At 46.4% G+C, this 18260-nt stretch overlaps 1 protein-coding gene across 1 annotated transcript; it reads left to right on the top strand.

Annotated features, from left to right (window-relative positions):
- Positions 1-693: 693 nt before the first annotated feature.
- On the top strand, positions 694-8594 carry BHLHA15 (basic helix-loop-helix family member a15). The gene is made up of 2 exons (XM_081170328.1): positions 694-1138; positions 5910-8594. Exon 2 carries the CDS (start codon positions 5994-5996, stop codon positions 6516-6518), a length of 525 nt encoding a protein of 174 aa, XP_081026454.1. The 5' UTR covers positions 694-1138; positions 5910-5993; the 3' UTR covers positions 6519-8594.
- The last annotated feature ends 9666 nt before the right edge of the window (positions 8595-18260 follow it).

Genomic DNA, 18260 nt, shown 5'->3' with positions numbered 1-18260 from the left:
AGAGCAGGCATGGCCAAACTTCGCCCTCCAGATGTTTTGGGATTACAATTCCCATCATCCCTGACCACTGGTCCTTTTATCTAGGGATGATGGGAGTTGTAGTCCCAAAACATCTGGAGGGCCGAGTTTGCAGATGCCTGAGCTAGAGAGTAACACTCGTGTGTGATTTGTGTGCAGGTTCCCTGACAGTTTGCAGTTTTTCTATGTGGAAGAAAGCAAAAAGGTGTGTGTGTGTGTGTGTGTGTGTGTGTGTGTATCTTTCTTCCAAGTGTACCTACTTTCCAGGGACAGTCCCAAATTAACAGAAGCCATCCCAGTTTTTGATCTGATCCTGGAATGTCCCACTTTTCCTTAGGATGTCCCTATTTTCATCGGAGAAATGTTGGAGGGTATGGAGTTATGCGACCCCCGAGCCAAGGAGATAAGTAACTATACAACCTTTAGAAGACATCTGAATAGAGTAGAATTGATGTGGAATAGAATAGAAGACATCTGTATAGAGGTTTTTTAATACCTGATTTTTTATTATGTTTTTATATATGTTGGGAGCTGCCCAGAGTGGCTGGGGCATCCCAGTCAGATGGGTGGAGTATAAATAAGAATAAGAATGATCACAACTACTACTCCTCTTATGATTATTATTGAATAGGACATCCCTATTTTCATCAGAGAAACGTTGGAGGGTATGGTGTGTGTCAGGCTGACCTATCCCTGATTGCTTCACTTGGTTGGCTGAGAAACAACAACGCATTTCATGGCTGCAAGGCCACCAGCCTCCCCCCTCTGCTGCCCACTCTCTCTTGTGCAGCAAACAAAGGGGGGGGTTGCCCATGTTGCTTCTGCGATCCCTGCCCACAAGGCATAATCCTTGCTTAGCTTTAGCCACATGGCGAAACACTCTTATAATTTCACAACTGCCACACACACCTCTTGGCTTATTTGCAAAAGACTTGACCGAGCCAAACTCCTCCTCTCTCACCTGTTTGTGCGTTAAAGTGACGTGTCCTAGCCCCAGTAAGCAGTCTGCAGGAGGTAGACGAATTCAAAGCACTTGCTCTCCTGGATGTGAGCACCTTGCTCACTGACCACGCCAGCTTGGAGTTAAGGATGCTGCTGCCGACATCTGCCCCATTGCTGGGTAGGTATCCGCCCCATATTTTATATTTTATTCAGAACCGCTCACAATTGAAAATCCTGGTGGAAAGACTGGAATCTGAACAGGGGAGCAATCAAGGGGGCTTTGATCACATGCTCTTAAAACTATCAGTGCAAAACATGGCATTTTAAAAAATCCATTCTTCTTTTAGAATGGGTCTCGTTCTGGATCAGGAACATCTTTTACTGGTCCTAACTTTGCCAGGGCTCAGTGTGTGGTGTAGCTAATTAAGAGTTTGGGACCAAAATCGCCAAGAAGCCTGACCTGTCTCTCAGCCTAGTCTACCTCACAAGGTTGTTGTGATGACAAGTTATGGAGGGGGGAACTATGCATGCGGCCCTTTGGCTCCTTGTGGAGGGGGACGTGGACTGTGAACAGGATAATGAGAAAGAGGAAGCTCTTGAGTATGTAGCTTTTTGCTGGAAATCTTTAGGGATGCAGATGCAACAGTGTAAGGCCCCATCTACAGTGGTACCTCGGGTTACATACGCTTCAGGTTACAGACGCTTCAGGTTACAGACTCCGCTAACCCAGAAATAGTACCTCGGGTTAAGAACTTTGCTTCAGGATAAGAACAGAAATCGTGCAGCAGCGCCGCCGCAGCAGCGGGAGGCCCCATTAGCTAAAGTGGTGCTTCAGGTTAAGAACAGTTTCAGGTTAAGAACGGGCCTCCGGAATGAATTAAGTTCTTAACCCGAGGTACCACTGTAAATGATTCATTTAAAGCAGCACCATACCACTTTGAATAATCATGGCTTCCTGCAAAGAATCCCGGGAACTGTAGCTTAAAGGTGCTGAGTGTTGTTCGGAGAGCCCTAGTAACCTCGCAGAGCTGTATTTCCCAGAGTTCCCTGGGAAGAGGCAATGATTCTTAAGCCACTCTGAGAACTGTATTTCCGCGAGGTGAATGGGGGTTTCCTAACAACCCTTAACAACTCAATTTCCCCCAGGATTATTTGGGGGGGATCCTGGTAAATTGGTCTGATGCTGCTTGGCATGTACAATGCATATGGGGACCTAAGTCATGAAAAGAGAGTACTGCTAGCACGGGGAAGGGCTCAGTGCTAGGACACCTGCTCTGCATGTAGAAGGCCAATAGTTTAATTCCCCAGCATCTCCAAGTATGTTGAAGAATGTCCCCAGCCTGAAACTTTGGAGACTCACTGCTAGTCAGTGTAGACAGTACTGTGCTCAATGGAGCCTTTGGTCTCATGTGGCGTAAGGCAGCTTCCTAAAGAGGGGAGAGAGGGCAGGAGACATGCCCAACGGACTCCCTGCGCCTTGTTCTGCCATACCATGTGCACTCAGCAGGGAACTGCAGCCCAGTGCAATTGCCTGTTGAATGTACTTAATAAATGCTTGAGTATTTGCTGTGCTCACGTGTTATATATTATCGAGGTACCTCCCCAGAATGGCTCAGTCAGTACAGCATGAGACTCTTCATCTCAGGGTTCTGGGTTCAAGTCCCACGTTCCTGCATTGCAGGGGGTTGGGCTAGATGACCCTTGTGGTCCCTTCCAACCCGACAGTTCTATGATTTTATGGTGCTGTTAGGAGATAAAGAATAAAGTTTGGAGGAGAGGGGCAGCAGACCCTAAGTTAAAGGCAACCTTGGAACAGTATGGGCAGCTCTCCTGTCCTTGGATAGCTGGGGTTGGATGCCTCCTGCAGCCGTCTGCTCACCTTTGAGGACTTAGGAAGTGGACAGCATATGAACTTGCCTGCTTTGTTTTTGTTGCTGCTAGTATTTAATCAAACTCTGCTGGGTCAGATGGTTTAATTGCTCTGCTCTGTATAGAGAAGCATAGCTTAGTTTCCCCCCCTTAATGGTATTTTGCCTGTCAAAGATATTGAGCATGGTCTGAGTTGACCTCCTTGCCCAAAAACCTCACCTTGAATACACAACTGTTTGGATAATAGGAATCTGCCTTACCAAGTCAGAGCCATCCAACTCACTGTTGTCTACTCTGACTGGCAGTGGCTTTCTAGGTGTTCAGACAGGGAGACTCTCGCAGCCTTACCTGGAGATGACCGGGATTGAACCTGGGACCTTCCGCATGTGGGGCAGATGTTCTACAGCTTAGCTACAGCCCTCCTCTCAAATATAGCTGCTTGGTGTTGGCTGTTGTTCAGTGGTGAAGACCATTCTCTCCAACATGGATTCATATGTAGCAAATGTTTCCAGAGACCAGGCTTGGGTCATAGTAACTTGATGGCTCCATTGCGTCTAGAAATTATGAGCTCAACCATCTAGCTCTACCAATCCACCCCTTTTATGGATGCCGTTAGTATCAAAGAAATAGAATGGGATCTAGACACAGCGGTGGGAAACCCACATCCCTCCAGAAGTTGTTGGACATTGTCCCATCGTTCCTGGCTGTTGGCCATGCTTGCTGAGGCTGGTGGAATTCCAACCACATCCAGAGGGCCACAGGTTCCCCATCCCTGATCTAGAAAGTCGATAATCTTTATCTGTCTCAAGATTACTCAAGAAAGTCTGCAAAACGTTGAGTTTGAGCTTTTCAGCTTCCAATAGTCAGTAAGTCAATACCAGCTGCTGGAAACCGCAAGAAGGGCGAGTGATCTGGTGCTCACATCCAGCTTGCAGGCATCTGTTTGGCCACTGTGAGGGCAGGATGCTGGACTAGGTGGGCCATTGGCCTGATCCTGCAGACTCTTCCCCTGTCCAGGTGTTGAATTAGAATTCTGAAATGCTGATCTGCTGCTTGCATTTTTCTGCTATTGCAATTTACACCCAGGCAGAGGGAGGGAACTGGTGCTAATCCTTCTTCACAATGGAAATCGGCCATTATCAGATTTTCCCATCTCAGCTGGGGGTTCTTTATGGCAGGGATGGGAGGGAACTGGTTGCCCCCCCCCCCGGGTGTTATTGCTCTCCAACTCCCATCAGCCCCCACAAGCATGGCTAACAGTCGGGGATGAAGGGAGTTGCAGTCCAAAGATGCCTAGAGCATCCACAGGCTTCTCCATCCCTGGGTGAGAGTGGCGAGAGACTTGGAGGTGCAAATGTGGCCCAGCTCTCTGCTTGACCTTGAAGCTCACTGGGTGGTCTTTGGGCAATTGGGTATTTTGCAGCCTCATTTACTTTGCAGAGTTGTGAGTGGGATAAATAGGATGAGCCCAAGTGTGTTGCCTGAGCTCCCTTTGAGGAATGGCGGGTGCAGATGAGAAAGATAAACATTGGCTCTGCATCTATTGTCTGCCTGGAGGTGGGATAGACGGTTCAGGGTCTGCTATTTTATTAGTATGGAAGAGCTTTTTTCGCCTGGGCTCTCCCAGCTCGTTGCTGTCCTGGCTTTCAAGGGCTGGGAGGCACAGTTACAAAAGCATTGAAGGTACTGCTCCCAAGCAGGCAAGAGAGCTAGAAGGGGGAGGTTGCCATTTTTAATACTCCATGCAAGAAATCCCTTCCAAATCAAAATACAAAGTATACTGGGGGGACATTCTATCCCAGCTCCCTCTCCCTGCTTTTATTAGTTTTCTAGCTTTGGGTTTAATATTTGCATCCTGCTTTTCCAACAACCAAGTTTAGCTCAAAGCGGGTCACAGCAGCAGCAAAACATTAAAAAATATATATCACTTCCACATTTGACAATAATGAGGATGTGAGTCTTTCCATGTCATTCTCCCAGGCCAGTGGAATGCTGTGCCAAGATAGATTAAGCGCTTGCTGAAAACTTCTCAGTTCCTTCAGGCCTGTGCAGGCAATTAAGAATACACCTTCCCGCAATAGTGTGCTGATTTCTGATTTAAACTGCACAGTTTTATGTGCTGTTATTGTAAACTGGCTTTGATTTTTTTTTTATGGGTACTGGTTTATAAATAACAAATAATACAAAAGGAATATACAATAAAGGTGCACACACACATACACAAATATGTGACTCCCCACTTATGTGGGGGTTACGTTCCAGGCCCCTACATATAACTGAAATGCACGTAAGTGGGGAGCACCCTGGAGACACCTTCATGCAGGAGTGGCAGCGTGGCCCAGTGATCGTGGGTGCCCGGGGCTGTGGGTGCCATGCAGTGTGCATGGCCCTGTCATGGAAATTTGAGGATGCCGGCCCCTTCATGGGGGATTTTTTGGGTGCTTGGGTGCCCAGAGCCTCAGGGGGTTGGCACCTATGCCCTTATGGCTCATGAGGAGACCCTTCCCAGCGCCCAAATAGGACATTCTCTTCATGCTCCAGGGAGGGTCTCCTTGCATGCTGGAGGAGCATGCAGGATTCTCAGCTGATGCGCAGGAGAGTGGTGGCTGCTGCGCTACCCCACGTGTCAGCTGTTAGGCAGGGAGGCTGAGCAGCCTCAGCTAAGTCCTGCTGTGCCTCCAGCTTGTGAGGAGACCCTCCCCGGAGCCCAAAGAGGCCATCTTCTTCAGGCTCTGGGGAGGGTCTGTTCGTGAGCTACAGACTTTCCAGCTCTTTCGTGGCGTTTCCGGGTTCCCCGCGCCATGCATGTGTGCAGTCAGGCACAAGTAGAGAGTTGCCTGCATATAACAACAACAAAAAAGGTATGCAGTAAATGCAGCCTTCCCACCCACGTTTTTACATTCCAAAAGTCAGATCCACCCTTGCAGCCTGAAGTGACAATCCCTTCCACCAAACTCAGGACTCCACTGCCTCTATATCCTGAATATATAAACCAGACAGACCCCTGTTGCGTGACATCTGATAAGAATGCATTTTCCGGCTCTGTCGGCAACTAATTTAGTGTCTTCTTTTTCAAACAGCCCTTTGGTTGGTGCCAGGAACATCTTCCGCAAGGAAATAAACGCAAAAGATCTGGGAGCCGGTTTCCTGGCGTCGCGCCGACGATGAAGGCCAAAAGCAAAGGTGCGAAACGTCGGCACGCGATCCCCGAAGACGCCTTGCGTCAAGAGCCAGCCCCCGGCGGGGAGGAACCCGGGAAATGCTTGCGGCGCAAAGAGAAGCGGAACAATGAGGGCCAGAAGAGCCCTTCCAGGCCCGCGAAACTGCCTTGGGGAGGGAGCAAAGACAGGCGCTTGCGGAGGCTGGAGAGCAACGAGCGGGAGAGGCAGCGCATGCACAAGCTCAATGGCGCCTTCCAGGCCTTGCGGGAGGTCATCCCCCATGTGAGGGCGGAGAACAAGCTCTCCAAAATCGAGACCCTCACCTTGGCCAAGAACTATATCAAGTCTCTCACCTCGACCATTCTCCGGATGTCCAACGGGCACATGCCTGCTGCCGAGGCCCCCAGTGCGGGGAGCAGGTCCAAACTGTACGAACACTACCAGCAGCACTGCGGGGAAGACGACGATCCCGCGGGGCAGCTGCAGAAGTATTCCACCCAGATCCACAGCTTCAGGCAAGGCAGCTAGAGGGTAGACAAGGGTCTGGTTGTGTTTCCTGTTCCCGGGGTAAGCCCCAAAAGGGTCAACCAACAGCGTGGCGAAAGGATTTAGGGAAGGCTGTGTTCGAGCCCCTTTGTTTGAAAAGACCTGTGAATTCACACCGAACAATTCTGAGGCTGGATTCTGCAATGGACAAGTGGGTTCTGCGACCAAACACATTGCAAGAGAAAAGCTCTCCTGTTCTCCTCCAGAAGGCAATGACACTCGCCGCCACCTTCATTCATAGATTTTCTTTGTTTTCTTTTCTAACTAAAATTCTGCAGCTTTTGAACATACTCAGCCCTCATTGGAGTATAAATTTTGGGGTGATGGGAGGTGGTCCCATTCAGGGGTTTGGGGCTGGATTTTTTATTTTTTATTTGCATTTCAGCAAACCTTCTGAGCATGCCGACACACGAACATTTGGTGGCATCGTTTTTACCTCTGTGGTTCTGTTTTGGCAGTATTTTCACCTGCAGCCACTAACTGAGTTTGCCCTTAGAGGGAGTGTTTTCTAAATGCCTTAGGCACATCCAGAACTTTGAGCCTATCCATCTGTCCTGGAAACAGTAGCAAAGACCCAAATCCGGTGTAAATACAAGAGAAGCAGCTGTATCAGGTTAGGAACTATTTGTGCAGTGGACATTTGAGGTTGCAGTTCACAGTAGCATAGAATTGTAGGGTTTGAAGGGACTCCGGCGTTCATCTAGTCAAACCCTCTACAGTGCGAGAATCACAGCTTAAGAAACCCAGACAGATGGCTGTATAAAAACTTCCAGTGAAGGCAAAGCTACCACCTTCCAGTTGTTTTATCGTGCTAGGAATAAGTGCATGGAAGCTGCATTAGAGTGCGTATTTTTAAAATCTATATTTCCGTGTGTTGTATACACCTGTTCCTTTGGCCCATCTCTCTCTCCCTAAGCCAGCTTTTAGCTCATAGTTGTATTTGCTTAGTTTTCAACCGTTTTGGGGACATCTTCCTTTTTCTTAAAAACAAAGAGACTTATTCCTATGGTGAACTTTTTAAAAACTGAAATGAAATCCCTTTTGTCCTGCCAAAAAAGAAAAGAAAAAGAAGTCCAGGATGAGTGCAACAGGCCCAGCCCAGAGAGGAGCCAAGGGCCCTGATCCAACCCAAATTTAAAAAGATGTCGAGTGAGAATGATGTTGGGATGCCTGAGACTGCAAAGAGCTGCTTCCTGTCAGTGTGAACAAAACAGGTCAGACAGAACACTGTTCACTTATAAGTTTCACTTACAGGATCTTCCATCCATAGAAACATGGAGTTGGAAGGACCTTTGGGGGTCATTTGCTCCCCCCCCCCCGCTCGATGGAGGATCTATTTTGTAGGATACCACAGCAGCATCCTTGACAGATGCCCATTCAATCTCTGGGGTAGCTTGGAACACAGGTGGTCCCAGGTTCCTTGGAAAGCCTCTGCCAGTCAGTGTAGACAATACTGGTTTGACTCAGCAGAAGGCAGGTCCCTATGCGTCTGTGCTTTAACACATCCAAAGAACACATCCCGCCACCTCCTGAGCTCACTGTCAAAAATCTCTTTAAGCTGCCTTAAAAACCAGTTATGACCATTGGCCAATGTAGCTCAGTGTGGTCTACCCAGCGTTTCTAACAAGGGTCTATCCCTACCATGCCTAGAAATGCCGATGTCTGAGCCTGGAACTTTCTGCACGCCAAGCATGTGTTCTACTGCTGAGTTTTGCATACAATGTTAACTGAATTAAGGCAACCAGGACCTTAACAGTGGGTTTTATCTGCCCTGCGGTCAGTTTGTGATGCTAGATAGGCCTTTCGTACTTACCTGTGTACAGCACCTAGCACGACTTAAGTCCTGAAAGTACAAGGTGCTCCCCTGTGTGTAAACTGTAGGTGGTGGTAAATAATGCTAACTAGGGTTTTGTTGCGGCTTCTGTGATCAGAAGAAGAATGGGGAATCAAGGGTGTGATTAATTAAGCTAATTCTGAGCCAGTGTTGTAAAAAAATAAAATAAAGCCCTTTGTACTGTGAAGTATAATAAAAGGATGAAAGGAATTATTAAATCAAGATTTGGTTTTGTTTTCTTCTTGTTTTTAACTTGCCATCGCTCTTTTCTGGAGTTAACTACAGATTCAAACTCTGCGCCAGTGTGGATAACAGAACAGGTTTATAGGCAGTTCTCCTTGCAAGTCCAAGCAGGATCTTCTCTAGTCCAGGGATGGGGAAGCAGTGGTCCTCCAGATTCTACGGGACTAGAATAAGATTTTATTAAAATTTGGAAGAGAGATTAATGTCAGATATATTTTTATCAAGACAAAAAAGCTAATCTAAACAAAAACACACACCAGAAAGAGAAAAGGGGAAAACAGATGATGAGAAAAGAAAAAAAAGAAAAAGAAAGAGAAATAAAGGAAAAGGAAAAGAGAACTTCTGGTTCTTCATTTGTCAGCTATATGTAGTAGTGGTAGTGGTAATAATAATAATAATAATAATAATAATAATAATAATAATAATAATAATATGTCACCCATCTGACTGGGTTTCCCAAGCCACTCTGGGTAGCTTCCAACAAATTAAAACACATCCACTTGCTCACAAATTTATTGACAGCTGCACGAATTATGATAACTAGAAAGTAGAAGGGGCAAGGAGAGTATAAAATGGAAGAGCGGTATAAAGAGGTGTGGGATATAGCTATTAATGATAAATTAACATGTGCCATTAAGGTAAGATGGGGAATGTGCAGGAGAAATGATTATGAGGATATATGGAGGGTGTTTGTAGAATTCATACTGTTAAAATGGAAAGGGGTCAAACCATCGCAAGAGGTGTTGAAATATTGGGATGTTGGATAGGTACAACGGAACGGTCTCAGTGGTGGGGTGCACATTTTAATTCTTCTTTATTTATGATTATTACCTTGTCAAAATAAAAAAAAATTTAAAATGCAAAAGAAAAAGAGAAACACATCCATGTTTACTGAAAATTCGCAATCCTTTTTGTTCCAATTTCTCCTAACATTCACGTTTTGGTAAAGCAATTTCCCCTAGTGCTGCTATTGTTACACCCTGACCTCTTGAGTGATGAGTCTCTCTCCAAAGGTTCCCGCACTTAGCCAGGGTTTCTTTGGAATGAAGGTCAGTGAGAATGTGGAGTCTTTGGAACATATGATTCTATCTCTATATGAGCATGGGGGGTGGGGGGTGGAGAGACTAACAGCATTATCCCCCCCAACGGATCTTGCTCCCCCAAAGTCCAGTGCAGAGCAGCACAGAACTAAACATCTCTCTGTCTCTCTCTCTGTGTGTGGAGCTTCTCACGTTCAAGTTTCCAGCTCTCTCTTTCAGACAACCCTCCAATCCAGTCTCCTTTGGTTTATTGCTCTCCACCACTTAGCTGTAGCTGTTGCAGGTTTGAAAGGGGCACAGAGTACCATCCAGAACGACCCTTAGTGATACCAAGCACATCTGCAGGATTTTTACATTTTTCATTTGGTGCAAGCCAATATATTGTAAAGGTGCCTTGCGGGAAAGTACGGAATGCAAACGTGGGTGCACACACGTACAAACACACGCACACACATTTTACTGCAGTCCATGGAAAGTCAAACACAAGGCTAAACCAATTCTGAAATACTTTAATTGCAAAGTAAACAAACATGGGCTTCTTTTGAGGTAGAGAGGGGGGGCAGCTCTCCACGCAGCTGTTATTTTGACATGAAAGCTCCTCGGTTGAAAACCAAACTGGAATTGTAGCTGCGGTTGAGGCTACAGCCTGTTACATATACCCTGGCTCTCTGCCTCATTATATGACTCTGTGAATGGGTTTGTCACATTCATAGATTAATGCATCCCAGGGGTGGGGAAACTGTGGCCCACCAAGGATTGTCTAGTCCAGGGGTAGGCAATCTAAGGCCCGGGGGCCGGATCCAGCCCAATCGCCTTCTAAATCCGGCCCACGGAATGTGTCCTTTTATGTAAAATGCATCTCTGGGTTATTTGTGGGGCACAGGAATTCGTTCATTCCCCCCCCCCAAAAAAATATAGTCCGCCCCCCCACAGTTGACAGTGGGGGACAGTTGGGGACAGTGGGGGACAGTTGACCAGCCAAGGCTGAAAAAGGTTGCTGACCCCTGGTCTGGTCCAACCTTCTGCAATACCTTACCATCAATAGCTGCTGGAGTTTTTCCTTAGCACTTCCATTAATACTGTCTTCCCACCTCAAAAAAAATCTGCTGCCCAGTTAATTAGGAAGGACCTCTTTAGCCTATAAGATATTGTTTTGAACATATATAAGATATACCAATGTCCCCCACACACATATCTGTGCACTGACGCCCCCATCATTTGTGGAATGGGTGCAGGATGCAGCCCCTATTTGCATAAGATAATACAAAGAATCACACATCCCTGCATGCCTTCTTGCTGCACTGAATATCTGAAGTTATTCTTATCTTTGCTAATATAAATCACTATTATCACGCTGCCTTTAAAATGCCGTTTGTCACATCCTTCACCGATGCTGCTTATGAGAACCAGAAGTTTGGAGAGACACAACACTCCATTGCGAAGGAAAAGGAAATTGTGAAAAAGGCATATTCCCTGCTAGGGATTATTAGGAATTGCAGGTAAAACTGCGGCTTTCATAATGCCGTTATACAAATCTTTGGGGTGACTGTGTTGGGAACAGGGTGTATACTTCTGGTCACTACACCTCCAAAATGGGTATTGTGGAGTTGGGGAAATGTCCAGCAAAGCACAGTGAAAATGACCCCAGAGATTAAGATGACCCAGGAGAATAATAATAATAATAATAATAATAATAATAATAATAATAATAATAATTTTTATTTATACCCCGCCCTCCCCAGCCAGGACCGGGCTCAGGGCGGCCAACAACCAATAATAAAAACAGGTTGATTGAAATACAACTTTAAAAACAAGATTAAAATACAACACTAAAACATTAAAATGCCGCCTCGTCACAGGAGAAGAAAGGAAAAAAGAAAGAAAGAAAGAAGGGGAGGGAGTCAAATTGATTCTAAGCCAAAGGCCAGGAGCAACAATAAATGCCTGAAGCATTTAGGACTTTTTGATTTAGAGCAAATGCTCTCAATTGACGTGTATGATATTATGCACTGCATGGTAAAAGAGGATAGAGACAGGTTTTTTTTCTCCTTGTCCCATAACACCATAGCATGTGAACACCCAGTAAAGCTGAACGTTGAGTCGGGACAGCCAAAAGAACGTACTTCTTCATGCAGTGCTTAGTTAAACTATGGAACTCACTCCCACTGGAGGCAGCGAAGGCCCCTAACTTGGATGGATTTAAAAGATTTGACAGATTTGTGGAGGAGGATGTTATCAGTGACTGTGAGCCACAACGGCTCTGGTCTGCCTCCACCGGTTGCTGAAAACTGCAGGCGGGGAAAGTGCCCTTGCATTTGGGTCATTCTTGTGGGTTTCCCATAGACATCTGGCTGACCATCGTGAGAAGAGGATGCTGGAGTAGATGAGCCATTGGCCTGGCCCAGCCTCCAATGCTGGTCCAACTCAGAGCGAACCCATTGGAATTAATTGACACAACGAGCTTAGCGCCATGAATGACAATGGGTCTATCTCTGAGTAGAAGTCAGTTGGTGTCAGGCGTGGAGAGTCCTCCCCTCCCTTCTGTAACTTCCAAGGTAAGAATTAAGGAGCAGTTGATAGATTTATAGTCCTTTTATTACAGCATAATGTGGCAAACACAAATACACAGCTCTCCGCAAGGAGGCCAGTTGGCTAGTCTAATCCTCCTTCTGGCTTCCATAGCATTTTGGGCGCCAATGGGAAGTTCCTCCCTCCCTCTGTCTCCTCTGCTCTCTGATGTGTTCAGACCTCTGGGGGTGGGGTCCCCCATGCTCTCAAGTGCCATCTCAACTAGCTGTACCCTCCCTTCTGGTTCTGTTGTCATTATCTCGTAACTGGGTAACTCCTCCTTTATCTGTTCAGCTTCTCTCCCCCCCCCCGGCTTCTGAACGCTGTGGACAAGGGGGGGCGACTCCCCCCCTCCAGCTCCCCATCGGAGAGAAGCTGGTTTGCCATAGAATGCATTCCCCAGTCCTTGTCTTCAGACCATTCCCTGAGAGTTGGCTACAACCTCATGAATAAAAACACCATTACACCCGGGGTCTAAAACAGGGTCCAGGGGTCAGCAAACTTTTTCAGCAGGGGGCCGGTCCACTGTCAGACCTTGTAAGGGGCCGGACTATTTTTTTTTGGGGGGGGGGCTGAATGAATTCCTATGCCCCACAAATAACCCAGAGATGCATTTTAAATAAAAGCACACAATCTACTCATGCAAAAACACCAGGCAGGCCCCACAAATAACCCAGAGATGCATTTTCCCCGGGCCTTAGTTTGCCTACCCATGGGGTAACCCGTTTTAGAACCACGACTTCCATCACTCCCAATTATTGGCCACACTGGCTACGTCTGATGTTGTGGTCTGGAGTTGCGGGAAACCCATTACTATTTCTGCAGCAGGGTCCCAGTCTGCAGCATCCTATAGCTGCCCCACCAGCATGGAAGAGGAGCTTTCAGCCACTGATAAGGCTTCTCACCCTTTGTGCTGATTGGAGCCAATCAGAGCAAAGTGAGGTAAGTCAGCCACTGGGGATTGGCTCCTTGGGTCACTCTGGAGAAGGTCCATGCTTAAAACTGTCAGGAGCTTGTCCTACACTTGAGTAGGACCCTGGCAGAGACACATGCCCGACCGGCATGTTCTCTCCCTCCTGGTCGTTCATTCGGGAGCTTCAAAAGCTTGCTTCAGCCTGAACATTACAGCGACCGATGTCAACAGACATTGGCACACTTAGGGATCCTCAAAGTCTTCACAGCTTGCGGAACGGACCTCAGCAACTCAGCATTTTGGCTAATCTACTTTTGTTGTTGTTTAGTCATTTAGTCGTGTCTGACTCTTCGTGACCCCATGGACCAGAGCATGCCAGGCACTCCTGTCTTCCACTGCCCCGCAGTTTGGTCAAACTCATGTTGGTAGCTTCGAGAACATCCAACCATCCTGTCCTCTGTTGTCCCCTTCTCCTTGTGCCCTCAATCTTTCCCAGGATTAGGGTCTTTTCCAGGGTGTCTTCTCTTCTCTACTTTATTTACATATAGATACACACGGAGCACTGCAACATGGCTCCCTCTCTCTCTAGCATCAGACAGCAAAGAGAAAGAACAAAGGACAATAGTCCCACTTCACGGAACACAGGAACACAAACATCCTGTCACTTCCCACTCTGTGGAGTCAAAACATACACCGTCATGTGATAGACAAAAATCCCATGACTGCAATCACGGAGCAGGAATTCTAACAAAAACACCAAAGAATTGTTGTTTCTACAGTGGTACCTCGGGTTAAGTACTTAACTCGTTCCGGAGACCCGTTCTTAACCTGAAACTGTTCTTAACCTGAAGCACAACTTTAGCTAATGGGGCCTCCTGCTGCTGCCGCGCCGCCAGAGCACGATTTCTGTTCTCATTCTGAAGCAAAGTTCTTAACCCGAGGTACTATTTCTGGGTTAGCGGAGTCTGTAACCTGAAGCGTATGTAACCTGAAGCGTATGTAACCCGAGGTACCACTATATATGCTTGAATGCTAAACACTGAATGCTAAACATACTGAAAACACAGGGCATTTCCATTCCAAGAGAATGGTGCGCAAGTTCTCTTATGAACAATGGACCTTCATGCAAAACACAACGTAAGTCATTCAGAAAGATGATGTCGGAGCACTCCAAATCATTTGGACAAGTACGTGCAGAGAACATAGTAGACCTAGTGGACAGGCAACACATGGAGATCTGCATTGGTTGTTGCAATGCACCCCTGATTATCACTTTTGTATAATTATAGAATTCTTGCATACCCTTGGAAGGGGCAGGGCTGTAACTTGCACAAAGGGACCCTGAATTTGCCACTACACTACTGGATGGGGGTTGTTGTAGTAGTAGAACAACTTCTAGGGGCACTACATTGGTAACTGTGGCTCGAAAATTACTTCTGCTGCTGCAGAAGACCACACACACACACACACACACACACACACCAGGCAAGAGAGAAAGAACAGCAGGAAGAATTGTTGAGAAAGGTCACCATTGTTTGCTCCCAAGAGATTATGGCAAAGGCACCTTTGCTAAAAGTCAAATCATCTGCATCATTTAGGAAGAACAGGAAAAGGGCTATTAGGCTGCAAAATGAGCATGAACAATGCAGCCCTCACTGCGGGCAAAATGGTTTTAATAGGATCTGCAGGGAACTTGATCTGCCACCAAGTGTTTGATCCTTTCCTATAGACAATCTCTCGTCTATATTCACGCACATACAGAACCCTGGATTGTATTCGAGTGGCATTTTAAGTTCAAATGTCACATCTGATTGGCTAACATAACTCTGGACGCAAGCCAAGGAGAGAGAGAGAGAGAGAGAGAGAGAGAGAGAGAGAGAGAGAGAAAGCCAGAGCTAATGTCTAACTGGATGTGACAGAATATAAAATCGCTGAGCAGCAGCTAAGGAATTCCTTTCTGTTGCTTTCAATAGGACTTTCTCGGGACTCGACCAGCCCCACTGAAATCAATGGAAGTCTGTATCTGAGAAGTCGTGCCCACAGATTTGCAACGTTTGTCTCGCTTTTGCTCGATTGATGGTCTGGGTCATTTTAAAAGGCTTTCCCTGGAAGCATGTGGCTGTTTGTATCTCGCTTATATCCTCTGTACATGCATAGCCCTTGTAAGCTTATGCAAAGGTGTGGTTGCCATCCACTGTAATCCACAGGGCGGAAGTAGCTCTGTGGCAGGCTAATGCGTGGTCAACAGAGGTGTAGTGGCCAGGATCATAGGGAAGGGCTGGCACTGTGGGTAAACCACAGAGCCTAGGACTTGCCGATCAGAAGGTCGGCGGTTCAAATCCCCGCAACGGGGTGAGCTCCCGTTGCTCGGTCCCTGCTCCTGCCAACCTAGCAGTTCGAAAGCACATCAAAGTGCAAGTAGATAAATAGGTATTGCTCCGGCGGGAAGGTAAACGGCGTTTCCGTGCGCTGCTCTGGTTCACCAGAAGCGGCTTAGTCATGCTGGCCACATGACCCGGAAGCTGTATGCCGGCTCCCTCGGCCAATAAAGCGAGATGAGCGCCACAACCCCAGAGTCGGCCACGACTGAACCTAATGGTCAGGGGTCCCTTTACCTTTTTATTCCTGCAGCAGTGTCTCGGGACTCAGCTACATTAGTCAAAACACAGCATTTTGAATGCGTTATAAACATGCAACACCAGAGGGCAATGGAGAGTAAAAAAAAATCTATGTGATTTTCCATAGCGTTTTTTTCTTTTGCTATGATTTAATTTCTGACTTAATTATAGTGTTTCCCCCCATGTGTGTAGATCCATCCTCAGACTCCAGTGTCTTAGAGCCAACCAATCAGGTTTTTTTTAGTAACAGATTGGAGCCAATGAGAGTGAAATGAGGTGAGTCAGCTGCTAAGGATTGGCTCCTAGGGTTACTCTGGAGAAGGCACATGGGAAAAATACCGAGCTGTTCTTTATGCTTGACAGGCTGGGATAGCTCAGTTGGTAGAGCATGAAATTCTTAATCTCAGGGTTGTGGGTTCAAGCCCCACATTGGGGCTTGTATTTTAATACTTTGTATTTAATACACTGTATTTTAATGCTTTGTTGGAAGCCACCCAGGGTGGCTGGGGAGACCCTGCCAGATGGGCAGGGTATAAATAATAAATTATTATTATTAGGTGGCCCTTGTCTTGCCTTCCAACTCTACAAATCTATGATTTTATGAAATCTAGACATTCTCTCCTTTAAAAATAATTTTAAAAAATACAGCTCTGTGAAACTTGAGCAATTGACTCATTCTCACAGGCAGGAATTTAACCAGAGAGAACCAAAAAGGAAGGGGGGAAAAAGATATCACCTTACCTACTTTATAACAGTGTCCTTGTGCAGGGGGAAGACAAAGTTATTAATGCTTTTGGCAAAGTGATCACTAGACTAACAGTTTAGCAAGTGGTACAGAGCGTCCTGCTTAAAGTGTATACCTACCTTGAGTAAATATCAGCTTTGCCTTTGTTAGGCTCTGCTTCTTAATGGCACTGGAGGGAGAAAAATGCTGGAGGGGAAGTTGGCACTCTGAGATTGGGTTACTTTTAAGAACGCCAACTTTGGAGGGAAAGTATTTATGCAATTAAAGAACCCCGGAGTGCCAATTAAAAATAAATAAATACGAAGAGGACTTTTCCAAACTACAGTGGACGCTCAGGTTGCGAACGTGATCCAGGCGGGACGCACGTTCGCAACCCACAGTGGTGCGTCTGCGCATGTATGGGTTGCGATTCGGCACTTGTGTGCATGCGCAAAGCGCGATTTAGCACTTCTGCACATGCGCGACCCCCAAAACTCGGAAGTAACCCGTTCTGGTACTTCCGGGTTTCAGGGGGTTTGTAACCCGAAAAAACACAACCTGAAGCGTCTGTAACCCGAGGTATGACTGTATTCTGGGGAAGCTGAAAGGTGTGACTGTCTGTCACTCATATATAATGTAGCGTACTTTTTACTAAAAAATAATGTTAAAAAAAGGGAGGATAGTCTTATACATGGGGGCAATCTCCCCCCAATTTCTTAATTTTGAGTGCCCAAAAATAGGGGGTGTCTTATACTTGGGGGCGTGTTATACAAGGAAAAATAAGGTATTTGTTTCTATTGATTTCAAACTGTAAACTGCCTTAGGTTCCTTGACAGAAAGGCGGAATATACATAAATCCAATACAGTCAAACCTTGGTTTTTGAATGCCCCGGCTGCCTAATGTTTTGGAAGCCGAACGCCGAAAACCTGGAACTGAATGCTTCTGTTTTCAAATGTGCCTCGGAAGTTGAACGGCTTCTGAGGCGCGTTTCTCAATTTCCCCCACTGAACTTGCTGACAGGCATTTGATCCTTGGTTTTTGAATGTTTTAGAAGTCGAACGGACTTCCGGAACGGCTTACGTTCGAAAACAGAAGTTCCACTGTTCTAAGAAGTTCTAAATAATCGATCAATTCCTAGCCATTGGGCCAGAAGCAAAAATGGGCAGAGGACAGATTTTGTCTTGGTACTGTAGGCCCAGTTCCAATACCCTTCCCTCTCTGTCTTCCAGCCAGGCAGGCAAAAGGCATTATCAAAGTTCAAGCCAGGCCAAAAACACTCAGGGCACAAAGGGAGAGGTAGTGAGGGGTTCAGGAGAGTTGGGAGGGCCAGTTGGAGAGGTCTCGAGGGCCGCATTTGAGGTTCCCCACCGCTGAGCTAAACGCATCACGTTAATCGGAGATTCGTGCAATTGCCGTAGATATTTCTTTATAACCGCAGAGCTAAAAAACAACAACCATAGAGCTACAGCAACACCATAAAACAACAATTTGGATCCCACCCCCAACTGGAGTGGGGGGCTATCAAAAATAACACTGCTCCAAAGTGGAAAAGGTTGACAGGGGAGCACAAGAGAAAGAAAGAGGCAGGCTGCAGTCTTCACCTTTGATTGTGAAACGTCGCTTTTTTTTTTTTTACTTGGCATCAAATACGTTTACATATAGAAGCTCTCTAAAATGGAAGGACATGCGACATTAACTGATTTTACTTCAAATATAGAATTGCTCTAAAACCATGCCACAGTGCAATTTTCCTTCCTCTCCACATGCCATCACATGGGACCGA

This window comes from Podarcis bocagei, assembly GCF_964188305.1.
Source record: "Podarcis bocagei genome assembly, chromosome: 14".
In the NCBI taxonomy this organism is placed as follows: domain Eukaryota; kingdom Metazoa; phylum Chordata; class Lepidosauria; order Squamata; family Lacertidae; genus Podarcis; species Podarcis bocagei.
This window is presented reverse-complemented; position numbering and strand designations above follow the sequence as displayed.